General features: G+C 36.8%; 1 protein-coding gene across 8 annotated transcripts in view; it reads right to left on the minus strand.

The window, feature by feature from the left end:
* Positions 1–16,668, minus strand: part of ESRP1 (epithelial splicing regulatory protein 1) — a 54,507-nt gene that overhangs the window by 18,005 nt on the left and 19,834 nt on the right. For 4 of the 8 annotated variants that reach the window (XM_046641692.1, XM_046641691.1, XM_046641688.1 and 1 more), the window contains exons 10-13: positions 16,335–16,636; positions 12,915–13,133; positions 10,355–10,553; positions 6,960–7,128 (exon numbers count right to left, since the gene is read on the minus strand). In XM_046641692.1, the coding sequence (XP_046497648.1) occupies positions 6,960–7,128; positions 10,355–10,553; positions 12,915–13,133; positions 16,335–16,636 (889 nt within the window). The remainder of the gene's footprint in view (positions 1–6,959; positions 7,129–10,354; positions 10,554–12,914; positions 13,134–16,334; positions 16,637–16,668) is intronic. The other 4 variants (XM_046641690.1, XM_046641685.1, XM_046641687.1 and 1 more) reach the window with 3 other exon arrangements.

The following is a 16,668-nucleotide window of genomic DNA, read 5'->3' on the forward strand; positions in this document are numbered from 1 at the left end:
ATAATTAGAAATTACTAAACATTGGTATCACAATGTTATCATATTCATAATTTGAGGACTTGTCTCATTTCTCTATAGAAGAGAAGATCAAAGTTTATCCTGTTAGAGAATTAGGTTAAGTGAAAGAAGATCAGAGAACTGTATTCTTCCCTCTGGATGAGTCACAACACATTAACATAGGAAGCACTCTGAGAAGTCCTGCAGAAAGAAATCTATTTCCAATGCCTTGTAAAATTGCTGCACAGAGGCTTTGTACTAACATTCACTAAAACTCCTAGCGTTGCAAAGACCATATATTTTGGAAGTAAAAGGAGAAATATTGTTTCATTCCTGGCAAGTGTGAAGGCTGGAGTCAACTTTCACGGAGGAAATTTTTGAACTTTAAGTTTTCATCTGACATCAACAATCTCAAGGTTAACTTAGCATTCTTTGTGAATATTGCAGCTGCCCACAGACTGATTACTACATCTGGATCCTGGATTTCTGTTAGCTTTTTAAAGGCCAGACAAGCTTCTCTACATACGTGCATCTATCTCTTGTAGAAAGTTTAAGTAGCCAACAAATATAAAAACACATAGGAACAAATAAAGAAACCTTTCAAGGATCTATTTCACCTAAACAGTCAGCAAATTTATGTACTTTCAGAACAGTTTGGTAGCTAAACTTAAATTTACTCCGGTTATGTCAAAGATTATAAAAAGTAACCCTCTACTACAGTTATAATATGCTCCAAAAACATAGTAGACTGCTTACTCAAAACAAAGATAGCCCTGATAAAGACCAACTTCTAATTTGAAAACTGAATCCTATACTAGAAATTATTTTGAAAGTAATCTTGTTGCTCAAGGTACAAACTAATAGCATAGCTGATCCTCTTACATGTTTAGAAAAAAAACGTAGTGTCTTGATAAAAAAAATCTAGATGAAGAAAGCAAGCAAAACACACTGTGATCCATGGACATCTTTCTCCTTGGGAAAGATACAAAAGAAGACAATTTCCAGAGGGGCTCATTTACAAAAATTACTTTTGAAGGTATTTTTGGGTCACTGTTTTTGAAATGCATTTTTGTCTTATTTTTTAATAAGAATAGAGACAACATGGCAAGGTGCAAATACAGAGCAAGTAGCACGACTCCATTACACCATTTACCTTTACAAATCGGAACCTCTCTCTGGAAGCAACTGTTTTCCCACTTCTTGGTTATTATTGGCTGTCTTTTCAGAGACTGTTTATTAATTATTTCAAACTTCAATGGAAAATGTTTCCTAATCAAGCCATTTTGCTTTTGGTGAAATTAAAAAGACCAAAAAATGAGGTATTTTAAAAGACACAACATACGGTAAAGAAAATCAAAGTCAAAAGTCATTAATTTGCATTGTTGAACAAAATTCACAGACAAATCTCAATTCTTCCTTTAGGCTTCCTTTAGTGTAATCTCGTAAAGACAAACAAAGGACATGTTTAAATGGGGCAATAGAGGCAAAGTAGGGTTATTTTGTTTATCAAGGTTGGACAGATGTTTTATTAAGTTCTCCTGCTTTAACTAAAGTCATTAATGCTTTAAGAATAAGGTGCTTAATTTAAAGATACATTTGGCACATAAATAATAGCAGGTGAAAGAAATGATCTCTAGGTCTTGTGCTTTAAAATGTTCTGGGAGTAGGAGTGTTGTAGGGTAAACAGTGGAAATAAATGAAACAATACTGGCAAAATATTGATATTGTTAATATCATAATATATATTATATATACAAGATAATAATATATATAATGGTAATATATATAACATAATATAAAATGATACATATTATATGTTATATCATAATATCATAATGTTATAAGGTGTTTGAGTGATTATTTTTCCTTGAGGTTTGCTGCGCTTGATAATTTTCTGCAATGCGAAGAAGAATTTTAGGCATTTTTTCATTTTAATTCCTGGAACTGCTCATTATATGAATAAGGTCTTTAGACTAGCAAGTGACTATTTCCTCTATGAAAGCTATACTGATTTCTCACTGACTGACAGGAAAGACTGAAGTGCCCGTAACAGTTCTTCTTGGTTACATCATTTAGAAATATCATCCCAACTGAAAAAACTGAGTGATAATCATTCCCACCAACAAAACTTATCTGACTCTTCTTCATTACTACAATATTACAATTGTCTTACAATAATATAATGCTTGATATTGCATTATTACAATATTCTAGTATCATTTCATTGTATGCTGAATTCCAGTTTGCATTTGTGGTACTAAGTTGTAAAAAAAATTTTAACCAAGAAAAATATAACCCCATACTAAGGATATATTTTTTCTTAGTCCTTTTAGAAAACTTTCAACAGGTAGATTAGAAAGTAAGCTGGTTGCCAAATGTTACTATTGGGAGAAACTAGGTAATTGTATATGGGATCTCTCTGTACTATTTGTTATAACTGCATGTGAACATATACTTATTAAAGATAAGCATACCTATACTTATTAAAAACACAAATAGAAAAAGTAAACTTGAACTAGAAAGCAAAGTGTTCAAAATAAGAAATGCTGGCATCTCTCAGAGGCTTGGTATCCTTGTGGTTTAAGTGCAAAGAATTCCAGAATAAAATACAACATTATACAACAAAGCAAACACTGCAGAAGGCCTCAATATTACTAAATACTCATATTCATTGCTTAGGTAGAAATAAGCTGATTTTACAAGAAATGGTTATCCCAAGGCAAAAAGAATTTCCCCCCACCATAAACCTTTCAAATAGGCATGCAAATGACGCATTACTCATGAAGAAAGTCAAATATCCCTCGCCATCTTTTTTGGTTCAATGTCATGTTACTTATTAATGTCTAGTGTCCTACAAAAGGTGAGGTGATGCATACAAGGCATTTACGTTAGTCCCTCTTTCCTTAAATTAGATGACATTTAATTGAAGAATCAGCATGCTTCTCAACTGTGCTACAGCTGTGATGCAAAGGAGAATATTCTTTTCTGAGAAAAATAAGAGATCAGAATAAAAGGGAGGGCTTTATGTAATGGGAGAGAAAGGGTGTGATATAACAGAGTTTTGAGTGATAAGCAGGTGGGCATGAACAGAGAGCCCCTTCTAATTCTTTTGTATCCTAGGCTATGCTCTGGGATACTGGGTAACTGAAATCTTCTCCCAAGAGAGGAAAGGAAAAAAAGGTCCATAAGCAGAAAACAGAACCACTTGAGGAACTTGCTCTTCAACATGCTGTTGTCACACCTACTCCTCTAGAATGCTAAAAACTCATCTAACAACAAATGAAAACCAATTCTTTGGTTCACATTTTCTCCTTAAATGTTCCTCAAGTAACCTAAATCCTTAATGATGAAAGATACTATATTCTCGGAGCAATGCCCACTATAGAATTTATCTCCAAATTTTCAAATATAACAAGTTAGAGGAAATAAATAAGGACAAATGCCACCTAGCTGAAGGAGTCCTTTGAAGTCACTGACTTTGCAGAGACAAACTCTGTCAGCTACTTGGGACCAGAAAGTGTCCGGGTCCTATTAATCCTACTATTCCCAATATGTCACACACACAGGTACTAAATAACAGTTTGTTCAGTTAAATTGAAAGTTAAGAACAGTTAGAACCAATCACTTTTTTTGAAGGACATGGTTTCAGAAATCTGCAAAACACAGTAACATCTTGATGTTTTAAATTAATGAACACATTGCATTAATATGAAGTCAAACTGACATATTTCATTTAAAAAGTGGAGGGAATTAAAAAATTTTAATTTAAAAAGAGACAAACTCCAAAGCCTCTGATTTAGTATCTTTTTTTAGCCTAAAGTATGGTATCTCAGCCTTTCCTACTTATCAAAGAATAGGCCAAAATATCCTTGAATATTTACATAACAGTTTTCCAATAGCCTCAAAAGACACATAGTCATGTGCGGTTAGAGATTAACGGTGTTCTGCCAAAACCATAAAATCTTTTTATTGTTTTTGGAATTTGCTTTTTAAATTATTCCAGATTTTACACTATAACAGCATGGTGCCATGTTTGAACACTTTTATGCATTTGTGTGGGTAATTTCACTAGAATTAGGGAAATGTACATTAATGAAACAAATCAGAGGTTATTTGGAAGCATCAATTTAAATATAATGCACATGACCTTCGATTTAAAAATTCCACTCTGTAAAATCATCCTACAGAAACATAAGCATTATTTTTCAGCTTGAAATAGATTATTCATTTTTTTATTACAGTAACATTGGTTTATAGCATTATATAAATTTCAGGTATACATCATGTATTTTGATTTCTGTGCAGGTGATGTGATGTTCAACATCCATCACCGCACACATGTGCCTAATCACCCCTTTCCCCCGCTCCCTCCGCCCTGCCCCTCTGGTAGCCAACAAACCAATCTCTGTCTCTACGTGTGTGTTTGTTGTTATCTTCTATTTCTGAATGAGATCATATGGTATTTGACCAGAAATATAAGTATTTAAAGATGAATATGAGCTTTACTTAATAGAGAAAAATGAAATGAGTTGTCTAAAAATAAAGGAATTGTTAAGTTATGATGTATTTTCACTGTTGGGACATCATGTGGAAGTTAGAAGAGTAAGGTAAATATATAAATATTCCTTAGGGAAGAAGTCAATGACATGCTGGCAAGTTACAAAAAAAAAATAAAAGAACAAGGGGGCAGTACATGTTAAGTATGCGACATTATTCAGAAGCACACACATATGCGTGTTACTAAACTGCCAACAGCGGTTACTACTGGACTTGGAGGTGTGTAAAATGGGAGCCTAATTTTATCCACTACACTTCTACACTCCTAGACTTAACAAAGGGGACATTACAAACTTTAAAACTACTAGTAGAAAAAAATTAAGTATAGTCAGGAGCCCAAAGTTACAGGAATCATTAAACCACAAATGTCAGGTTCTCCTGCCTTTGGGGCTTCGATTCAAGACATGAGTTCCCATCTCACTGTGATGGGAAACTATTTCTAAGAGATCCCTTCTTTTAACACTGTCCAGATAGCAAGTCAATGGTGAAACCGGATACACTGCAAATGTATTGTAGGCAAGAGAAAGTGCACCAGGCTTCCAGTGGCACAGTGCATTCCATTCCTGACATTCTGATAGTGTAAGAAAGGTAGACAAAGATTGCTCTTATAACCAGAATCCACTACCTGCAAGTGATTGTTTACAGAATGCAGAGAAGGTGACAGATTGGGATTGGGCTAGGTGCCTGACGTGGCACTCAACCATGAACAATTACTCATGCTTCTGAACCTTTTCAAGTCTTCAAAAACATGGCCAAATGAGGATTATCATGGCTTTCTCCCTATTCTTGTTCCCAAGTAGAATAAAGAATATCTCCAATAGCATTAATCAGTGTTTTAAAAATTCCTAAAAAAATAAACAAATGTAATTAACAGTGGCTACAAACTTCATTGCTGTGATTCCAAAGTTCTTTATCCCTAATGGAAAACTATAGATGGAGAGAGAAGAAAATAACAATGTGGCACAGCAACTGTAGGGATCAGATAGGTTAGTTCCAGGCCACTTATCAAAAACTTCACTTACATATTGGATGTACTCAAAAGATTTAGTCTAAATAAGCTTGAGAAGAAAAAATAAGGCCTGGTATAATTTTTAAAATTTTGAGCAATATTGCTTGTGCCAAAATAAAATCTTATTTTAATAAAGTGAACTGGTTACTTGCTAAAAAGTTTTTTTGCTTTTTTTTTGGATTAGGAAGATTTGCCCTGAGCTAACATACGTTACTAATCCTCTTTTTTTGCTTGAGGAATATTAGCCCTGAGCTAACATCTGTGGCAGTTTTCCTCTACTTTGTAGGTGGGATGCTTCCACAGCATGACTGATGAGTGGAGTAGGTCCGTGCCCGGGATCTGTAAACCCAGGCCACTGAAGGGGAGCATGCCGAACTTTAACCACTCAGGCATGGGGCCAGCCCCTAAATAAAGTTTTTTAAAAATTTTTTGAAAAGAAAATTGAGAACGAGAAGTCATTATATATCCAAGTTAGAATCACAGGCATTCAGACCTGAAAGGACTCCAAAAACTTGACCAATCCCATCATTTTATTAAAGGTTTTGTTTAGATTTAATTTTTCTTTCTTCTCCCCAAAGCCCCCCAGCACATAATTGTATATTGTAGTTGTGGCATATGGGATGCCACCTCCGTATGGCTTGACGAGTGGTGCTAGATCCGCACCCAGGATCTGAACTGATGAAACCTCGGGCTGCTGAAGCAGAGCGCAAGAACTTAACCACTTGAACATGGGGCTGGCCCCCCACTCCCATTATTTTATAAGAGCCAGAAAGGTTAAGTGACTTGTCCCAGTTAGAAGAAGAGATGAAACTAAAACTCAGGTCTCCTAAGTCCACACTGATAACTTTCTCTCCATTATACCCTGCTGCCTCCCAGAAATTGAGCACAACTGAAAAGAATCAGATTAAAAATATATTGAATAATCTCATTCTGGACTTGTTTGTTAAGATTTAGAGGGGAAAGAATACAAGCCCTGTAAAATTTAAAACAACAATTTGCATTTATTGTGGCTTGACATATGAATTCATGCTACTTAAAAATATAATTATTCTCGTTACGTATTTTCCTATTTTATAATTCATTCACATGATACTGCCATCCTATTACAGTGATTACTGTGCTACTCACTAATGGCCCTAAGATAGGAAAAGGAAAAAAGGAAAGTTGTATACATAGGTAACCTAAAAGATCATGCTGTCAATACTACATGGTTAAAAAATAAACTTATTTCAGTTTGTCTTGAAAGAACTTTCTTGGTCACAGATACGACCAGAGGCTGTTGCCTGCCATGCTAACCTTCAATGTGGCCGACAATATTCTTTTGTGAACTCAGGCACTGGCTATCAAAGGAGTCTTTTGCTTCTGTCCCTCATTTCCACTTCCATCAGAGCCTTACCTAGGATAGTATGCTGTGTAGTTCATGAAGAGCTGAGTGCCCGCTGGGTAGTACGCTGTGGAGGGCTGCAGTGCTCGTGGATTCAAAAGCACAGAGGGCTGATAAATGGCAGCTTCGGTAGGAATAACTGCTGCAGGAGCTGGAAATGTGTAGGAAGGAGGAGACAGGCCTAAATAAGCAAAGAGAGAGACTTTGAGACACATTTGTAACAACTGACACATGTGCTGGCACTAAAGCTGTAAGGTCACCATTCCATATGCACATTTTGAAGAAAGAAATCAGTTCCTTACATCATCCCAAGCAACCTCCTTTTGATTAGATATCACTTAGAAGTAATCTCATCTCTCACACTCCATCAACCTAAAGAAACGTTTTTACTCTGAAATTTGGAAAAGCCAACATCGAGTAGACTTTCAAGCCTTCTCAACCATTTCATGACATGTGATTTTTTTCCCCGAATCTTGAGTGCCAGGTACCATAAACTAACCCTTTGAGGAAAGAAACATGGGACTGACATTTAGTGTAACTTTAAACCAAAAGCTGGGATCTCTTTTTTTTGTTGTTGAGAGCCATGCTGCTATTCCATCTTGCTATCTACTCCACAGTACAACATAAAATGAAAAAGGCTATAAAATGCTATTTGCCAGTACTATGTATTATACCAAAGCATAGATTGTGCCAAAGTGAACTGACCCAAAAGGATATTAACTCTGCATTATTTTCACCTAAAGGCAATCCAGAAGATGGGCTTTGAAGCTAATCTACATCTTCACATGTGTTAAAAAAAAAAAAAAATCTAACCTGAAAAATAACCCAAATTAATATACGTATAAGTCTTCCTGAGAGTCAACTGATAAAAACTCAACTCAGGTTGAAAAGAAAATAGAAAAGATGAAATTCCTTTGTCTTCTGGCTACTCAACTTCTTCCAGGCCCAATAACACACTTAAGTCAGACCAGTTGCTGGTCACCAGCTTTAACATGTGGGATGAACACAACTATCGAGGCCATCTGTACCCAACAGAAGAGATAACTGAGAGGTTGCCCGAATTTGGGGTCCCTGACTTTAATTTTCACACCTAGAACTACCTAACATATTTTGCAAATACCAGAGGACCAAAGGATAACTTTTCACATGAAAATCTCTATTGTCTTTTGCTCTTCTTATGAGTTTCTATGTCAATGGAATTGAGTACGAACACCAAAGACCAACATATTGATCTTATATTCAACATTTGGGTCCTTCATATTCACCAAAAACTGTGCTACATGTTAGATACCAAATGTAGATGAATTTTTAAATTATGATCCCTGGCCTTAAAGAGTCCACAAAACGGCAAATGATAATTCAAGGCTCCCAAGTCACTTAGAAAATTATAAAGCCTGTGCTTATATCCTCCTTTCAAAACTATCAAACAATTGATTATCCGACAGTCCTTCACACCAATAAGACACGTATATAGTAAGTGTCAATCTGTCCTGCCTCAAAACAAAGAAGCAGAAATTTTTGATAACTAAACAGATTGGGCTGCTCAGATTTGAGTATTCCTCAAACGAAAGGACAGCTATTCCAGTATTCCTAGAAGAGAATCAGACTTACATATTTATAGATTAGAAAAATGGAGTTGACCTTAAAATTTTAACTTTTTCACAAAGTTAAAAAATAAACAAATTAAAGTTTAAAACTTCAAAACAATGAGACTTTAACAGAATTTCTTTCCCAAATTTAATAAACCCCTCAGTGGGGAATAACCAATTACTTTTAACTGCTTTAGTCCTTCAGATTAGATCAAAATCCCGCAATTTCTGTAAATCTTTTGGTTGCTGTATAAATAGGCAATCACCTAAAATGAGTTGGCAGGAAAGAAAGTTCAGTAGAACAGGCATAATATTAGCATGTATAAATCGGAATTCTGATTTTTTTTTTTAAATGAGTAATCTCTTCCACTGAAATAAAAAGCAGCCAAATTTTAGTTAAAATTTTTGGAAAGTATTAAAGGATATAGAAATTTATTTTTATGTTTTGAAAAATGCATTTTAAATTTTTTCTATTATTTTAGGACTTGTGAGAAGAAAGGGGAAGAAACTGAAGTCTTATGAAGAAAGTCTGTAATGACCAGTTTTCCCCCAGGAAGAGAGAGAAGAAAAAGGATATCCCAGCAGAAGAATTTGGGTTACACATGATAGAGAAATTCCCCTGTCTCAATGTGCTCGATAGATTTTCATTAAAGGAAACTGTAGAAGTCACTGACATTATCAGTGTTTTATGGTCAGAATGCATATGACTAAGATTACTTTAGGATATTCACTTAAGCCTAATCATAAATTTGCAAAACATGACAGTCATTAGTGATCAACTCTTACATATTCACCAACAGCAAGCAGCAGATAAATGGACTATTAGCATTTAGAAATTCCAAGGAATAAAAAGGATTAAGCCCCACTGAATGTTCTATGAATAATACTTTATCAAATAGGTACATTGGTATAGATTCCTCTTTACTAGAAAGTGATGTCCTAACACTCCCCATTTTCTGGAAATCGAGTACATAATCCAGTTCACTTTCTCAGTTATCTTTGGACTGTATTCCAGTTGCTACAGTCTTTAAACACACAAAACATGCCTCCTAACAAGGTATGTCTTATTCAAAAGTGAAAACTGCATCAAAAAGATTCAAGTTTTAAACATCAGATCCCCAAATATTCCTTAATCACTAACCAGAACTTGGTCTCCAAACTAAAGGGCTTATTCCTCTCAAACAGGATTCCAGATGGCTTGCACCCAGGTGCCAATGAGCAAGAGCATGGCTTGAAATTAAGCACTGATCCTGTGGTCCAGTGGAAACTTTGGCTAACTTATTTACGCATTTGTATTTTTTACTAACTTGCTCATTCCAGATATTCTGGAGAGCAAGAGAAGTGCTCCCCAGGTTATCCTTCCCAAAAATACTTAATGCTCAAAAAATTGAAAAATGTAAAATGGGCATCAAATCACCCTTCTAAAAAGTTAAATGTGCTACAGAAAGGAAAAAAAAAAAGATCCAGCCATATTTATTTTACCTTTAAATGCGTATTAAAATATCTACATAGCCAGGTTGCCTCCCAGAGTCAGTGCTTATCTTGAGTACACTAAGCTTCAGAAATCAAGTGCTTATCACTGGAAAAGCAAGAATATAATTTGAAAAGAGGTATTTGTAGCATCTCTAATTATGGGTGTCCACAACCAAGGTCTTAAATGATTACCAGATACTACCGATTTCAGATGGGAAAGCCTTACGTAACCGTAACCACCTTGCCTGCCTCAGAAAGAACCAGGGGCACAGAAAGTTATGAAAGCAGCTTAAGCACCTACCAGCATATAGCGTAGAATAGCGCCAAGACCCAAGAAAAACTTACATGGTAACTTACATGGCGGTGGGGATAAGCCATTTCGATTTAAAGTGCCCCCCATTAACACAAAGTTCATCTCCTCAGCTGAACACTGAAAGACTTCAACATATCTGTCCTTCATGGTTTTTTTATGACACTTCTGTGCAGCCATAAATGCTCTGTCGGCAGACTTCATCTGGATAAAGGCATCTCCTGATGGGCGGCCCTGAGCGTGTGGGGGAAGAATAGAAACAAAAGGAGACTGTCTCCTTCAACAAGGAAATGGTTGCTTACAAAACATGCAAAGTGACAATCACCCACAGTATAGACATTTTAGCCACAAAATCTGGGTGACAGTATGATCTACTGATATCTGACTTGCATTTCATCACCTAATCACCAGAATGGCCCACAAAACTTTGAAGAAGCAGTTTTGAGAGCTCATAGCTGAAAGTGATCCTTTTTGGTTTCTATTAATTAGTATCAGATTTATGGAATTTTGAAAGGGTCTCCTTGTGACTGTGGTTTCAAAGTATAGATTGTATATTGGGTTTTTCCTTTCTGAAAAATCTGATTAAATCTTATTTGACTGAGAAAAGCTAGTAACAGAACCAGTATTAGAGCTTTATGTATCCTCCTGCATGAAACTGAACAAACCAGTGTTCTCTTTTGGCTCTCACTTCTGTCTCTCACTGGTCTGCAACATCCCTTTCTCCATTCCCTAAAGCCTAAGTTGGACATGGCTTGGGCATAGGGAAGGGGGATAAGGAATTGGGAGCTGCAAAGCACAGCAAAGGCTGGTGAGAGCTATATCACCAGCTTTGCTTGAAAGCCCTTCTCTCATCTCTTCCCTTGCACTGCCACCTTAAACGTTGGTCAAACAGGTGTTTATAGACATTTCCTCTGTTACTAATAGCTCACTAAAAAAACCCTATTTAAAACCAAGCTGATAGATTTCTGTTCCACAGAACCAGAATGGCTTAAATTTATTTAACATGGACATTTTATAAGGGAGAAAAAGACACAACCAGCTTATAAGACTCCTTTCTTATTTTATGGGTTTAAGTCTCTAGGGGATCGTTTTGTGCAAATTATTACCATGCAAGTTACCATAAGAGTTAACATACAAGGGAAATTAGGGATACCAGGGAAACCCAGTCCAAGATGGAAACCTAACATCTTCGAGGCAGCTAAGAGCTCATCCATTATCAAAGAGGCATTCCTCCCAAGTGCAATCACAATAGGTCAACAGGTCACATGGGTCAATGAGAGGCAAATCTGTCTACTGTTGTTAATCAAAGAGTAATAATAGCCCCTAGGTTATTAGAAATGGTGACTCAAAGAGAAACCAAACAATTCCCTGGTGATGCTGAATTGTGGGGAGTTTTATTTGAAAGGACTCCCACCAGTAAAGCATGCTGAGTACCTAGTCAGATAAAAGTTGCATAGCTTATTATTAACTTAAGAGTTAGAACGAGCATGTGCTGGTGTGGAAACCAAGCAGGGGCTCAGGATGTTTTCTGATTCCTTGTCCCCAGTGGCATGTACTTTGTATTTCCAATACAAACCTAATTCAACCCATAATGTACAGAAAACATCTTATTTTCAAAACTTAATACAACTTTGCTTTTAATAAAGAGTTCTAAAATTTTAGTTAGTACTACTTGGTTTACCGATTTTTAGAACTCTATCCTGCTTGTGATAGCACAAAATACTGGCAAATTGTCCAGCAACTAATATGAATTTTATTTAACCAAAATCAAGAGACATCAAGCCAGGAACTACTTTTGTTTGTTTTTTTGAGGAACATTAGCCCTGAGCTAACATCCATGCCCATCTTCCTCTACTTTATATGTGGGACGCCTACCACAAGATGGCTTGCCAAGCGGTGCCATGTCCACACCCGGGATCCAAACCTGCGAGCCCCGGGCCACCAAAGCAGAACATGCGCACTTAACCACAGTGCCACCAGGCTGGCCCCAGGAACTACTTTTAATATGCTTTGAATATATACTTACATACCATAATAATTTGGTTAGATAGAGGCTTCCCAATACATTAATACTTCATTAATACATTTGAATGCCTGTTATGATCACATAGTGTTCCAGGTAGTGCAGATACAAGTCCTTATTGAGTTTGTACTCTACTGAATGTAATTTGATGCCTAACATATACATTTGAAATAAGGCATTTCTAAACAGTCTATGGATACAAAACCCTCTGGAACACAGACACGCTCATTGATTTATATATTGTCGATGATTGCTTTTACACTACAACAGCCGAGTTACAGAGTTCAGTAGTTGCAACAGTAAAACGTTGTATTAGACTGATAATGTATTTGTCTCCTACCTGGTGCTATTGATAATTTGATGGATATATGTGATGACAGAATCAGAGCTGAATTTGAATACCATACCAATGATAGCATTCTTTGTGGAGTTCATCCTAAAGACCTATTGCATTTATAGCTAAAGCTTTCCTTTAAGACTTAGTATACTACTGCTGAACATTTGTACTTTTTTATTGGAAGAGTTTTTGAGAAGAATAAGCAAATCAGTTTTCCAATAAGCAACTTTCTTACCTGGTGATTCAATACCATATGAACCCCGTGAGTTCGAATGTCTGTGGAAAACTCCCCCAGAAAGTCCAGGATATCCTCAATTGTGGCCGCGTAGGGAAGACCTCGAAGGCGTATACAGTCTCTAACATTTGTAGGAGGCACAAATTGCTGAGGTAGTACTGGAATAATGGGAGGGGTTGGAAGTGGAATGAGAGGGGCCGAGGAGAATCGATTCAGCACCTGTACTCAAAGCAAAACAGAAGTGATTTAGAGCCTTGCTCCTCCAATGCTGTCTGCAGATCAGCACTGGCATCACTGGGGAGCCTGTTAGAAATGCATGATCTCAGCTCCACCCCAGACCTAGTTCATATGAATCTGCATTTTAACAGGATCCCCAGGTGATTCATAGGCATATTAAAGTTTAGAAGCACTCATAGAGAAAGGGACTCATGCTTTTCACCTTGGAAAGCATCATACCCACTTTTGTCAAATGCATGCTGAGGCATACACCACACACAACACAGTGTGCTTAGATTAAAGATTTGTCTACTAGACAAATGCATCACTATCTGCCTTGGGACAAATATCCTTCAAGTCTGTCACCTTCATAAAAATCTGGACATATTGTTAAAATGTAGACTTTTGTAGCAATCTATTAGATTTCATTTCACTAAGTACAGTGTTTCCCTTAATATCATCTTCACATTCCTCCTCTAAATCCAAAGAAAGAGAATGACCTAGTAAGGAACCACAGGTCAAACAATGACTCTGGATTATATTAAAATATAATGCCACATGTATAATGATATATAAAGCTCAAGACAGAACGGCTGAATGTAAAAGAGAAAAAAATTATTTAGTTACCATGAAAATAATTACTTAGTTTCCGCGTGAATTTGAGAAAGTTGTAAGACAGAGGATCTCGACTATCTTTTAAATTCATGGAGTTCAGCCATCTTGAGAATGGATGAGAGGTCAGATACATTTTGGAGAAAGGATTACTCCCAGGCAAAACTCGTATTACAAGGTTCTTGTCGACTTTTGTCTCAGTTTAGGACATGCCTCCTAGTTCATACTACTAGGAGGTCCTTGTGCACTTACCATGGAGAGCATCCCTAGGTATTTTGAACAACTTACCACGGTAGCCTTCATCATCCCATGAACTGAAAATACACAAGAATTGAATCCCTCCCAAAAATTTACCCTAATTTCCTCACTCACACCCTCTCCGGTTGCTATCTAAATAAAAGGTGATGAAAATCAAAGAAGACAACACAGCCAAAGAAATTTCATGACAAAGAGGCAAGGCCTTTAAAAATTGTACAGACTGTCCAGACACAGCACAAACATTAGAGGATGAACATGAATAGAAACGTGATTATAGACAAACTTGGGAGAGGAAATGGCCAAGAACCTTATAGTACCTGCCAAATAGGAGGTGAGCAATAGTTACAGTTCCATAGTTACTGATCAAAACGATTGTTAATAATGACAAGAAGACAGTGCATAGCCTATGACCATTTCAACATTTGTTAAGTAAGTCAGTAGGGATGGGGGCTGAAGAGGAAGCTCATCAATCCCCAAAACCACCTTTTGGTAAAGCCATAAAGAGGCAGCATTTGCTTGTACCCAAACCTACCAATATACAGTAGCCAAGCCCTGAGGTGGTCCATTCTAGGCCATGATTTCCATAAAAACTGTTCTTCCTATTAAAGATAGAAAGTCTCATTTTTTCCCCCTCTAGTTTGGGACAGATGTATATAACGTTTAAAGCCTCAAGCATGTTTAGCATATTTTAGATACAGAATTTATGATACTTATTTTCAACAAGGTACAGAATTATTTAACTGCAAATATATTCTGAATCTAGGGTTCAAGAGCATTGATACAACAGAATGCATAACTAACTTAAAGTTCACCGATATTTATTCTAGATATAAAAATCATTTTGGGGGCCGGCCCCATGGCTGAGTGGTTAAGTTAGTGTGCTCTGCTGCGGCATCCTGGGGTTGCACCGGTTCAGATCCTAGGCGCGGACGTGGCACTGCTCATCAAGCCATACTGAGGTGGCGTCCCACATAGCACAACCATAAGGACCTACAACTAGAATATACAACTATGTACTCTGGGGCTTTGGGGAGAAGAAGAAGAAGAAAAAAAAGAAGAAGAAGATTGGCAACAGATGTTAGCTCAGGTGCCAATCTTTGAAAGAAAAAAATAATTTTGGTAACCTAGAAGGCAAAAGGTTCTTTTCAACTTTGGGCAATTATTTTAAATATTAATATAAAATGGGGTTTGCAGAAGCTAGGCAAAATCATTTTATGAACTCACAGAAATAACAGTAGAGTCAGTATCCTAGTGCTTGTAAAAAAAAAAAAAAAAGACCAAAGGAATCATAAAAGTGACTCTGTTCTACCATGGGATCCAAGCAGAGTAAGTTGGAAGAGCCATGTGAAGCAGTCTACATGGTCTCACTCAGTTAAAAGGAAACACGAACTAACCCTTGAAGAAGAATGTTCAGCCAGTAACTCAAGAAGAACAGTCAAAAGGCTTGAGACCCTAAAAACAGTTTTATGCCTGGATCTTAGCACATTCTGGGGAACTAATTTTCCCATTGTGCCTCAAAAACAACTCTGAGTTCTGAAAGGTAGTAACAGGACGAAAGGGTACTTCACATTTTCACCAGCAATATGGAACTGATCAATCATTTTGGGAAATAAATTTAGCAAGACATTAAAAATCTTAAAAGCTCACACCCCTCTATCCAGCGCTAAAGAAATCAATCAGAAACAGACTTTATAAGCAAGTTTATCAAGAATTTTTTTTTCTTTTTGCTGATGATGACTTGCCCTGCAGTTAACATCTGTTGCCAGTCTTCCTTTTTGCTTAAGGAAGATTCACCCTAAGCTAACATCTGTGCTAATCCTCCTCTGTTTTTGTATGTGGATTGCTGCCACAGCATGGCCGCCGATGAATGGTGTAGCTCTGTGCCCTGGAACCAAACCCAGGCCGCCGAAGCAGAGCACATGGAACTCACCCACTAGGCAACAGGGCCAGCCCAAGAAATTTCTCATACGGGAGGACAAAAACTCCACATGTACAGTGGAATTTGTAAATAAATTATGTACTCTGTGAGACCTAATATTAACTTAAAGATGAATTTTTAGACATGGGTAATCATTCAAGATATGTAGTTTTCAAACAGAATATAAAAGTATATCTATAGCAGTATTCCAGTTATATAAAAACACATAATATTTTTTCTGTGTGTATACAAGATAATAATGGCTATCTTTTGGTTAAGAATGAGATTTTTTTCATGCATTTACACTTTTTGTATCTTCCAAGTTTTATTTTAATGCAGTGAATAATGTAGGATTGTTCTCGGAAATAAAGAAAGGAAATTCACGCAAAGCCATCAACATTCTTTTAAAAACCAACCTGCTGAACTTCAGCTGCTGTGCTCCTGAAGAGTTCAATGTATCTTTTACCCAACAAGTCCTTATGCTTCCTCAATGCATTCTGTGCATATTCCTCACAGGCAAAAAGGACAAAAGCATCCCCTGTTGGTCTACCGTCTGGGTAGGTAACAAAGAGGATGCCTTCCTTCCCCCCAGTGATGGGGCAATGCTGTCCAAAGAAGGCCACCACTTCATCAGCTGTGGCTGTGAAAGGGAGCCCCCGCATGCGGACAATGACTTGATTTTCTTTGGAGAGAAATTGGGCTACTTCATTGGATGTACCTATGGAATACAAACATCAGGAAAGCATGGGG

Source organism: Equus quagga, chromosome 16 (genome assembly GCF_021613505.1).
Source record: "Equus quagga isolate Etosha38 chromosome 16, UCLA_HA_Equagga_1.0, whole genome shotgun sequence".
Lineage (NCBI taxonomy): Eukaryota > Metazoa > Chordata > Mammalia > Perissodactyla > Equidae > Equus > Equus quagga.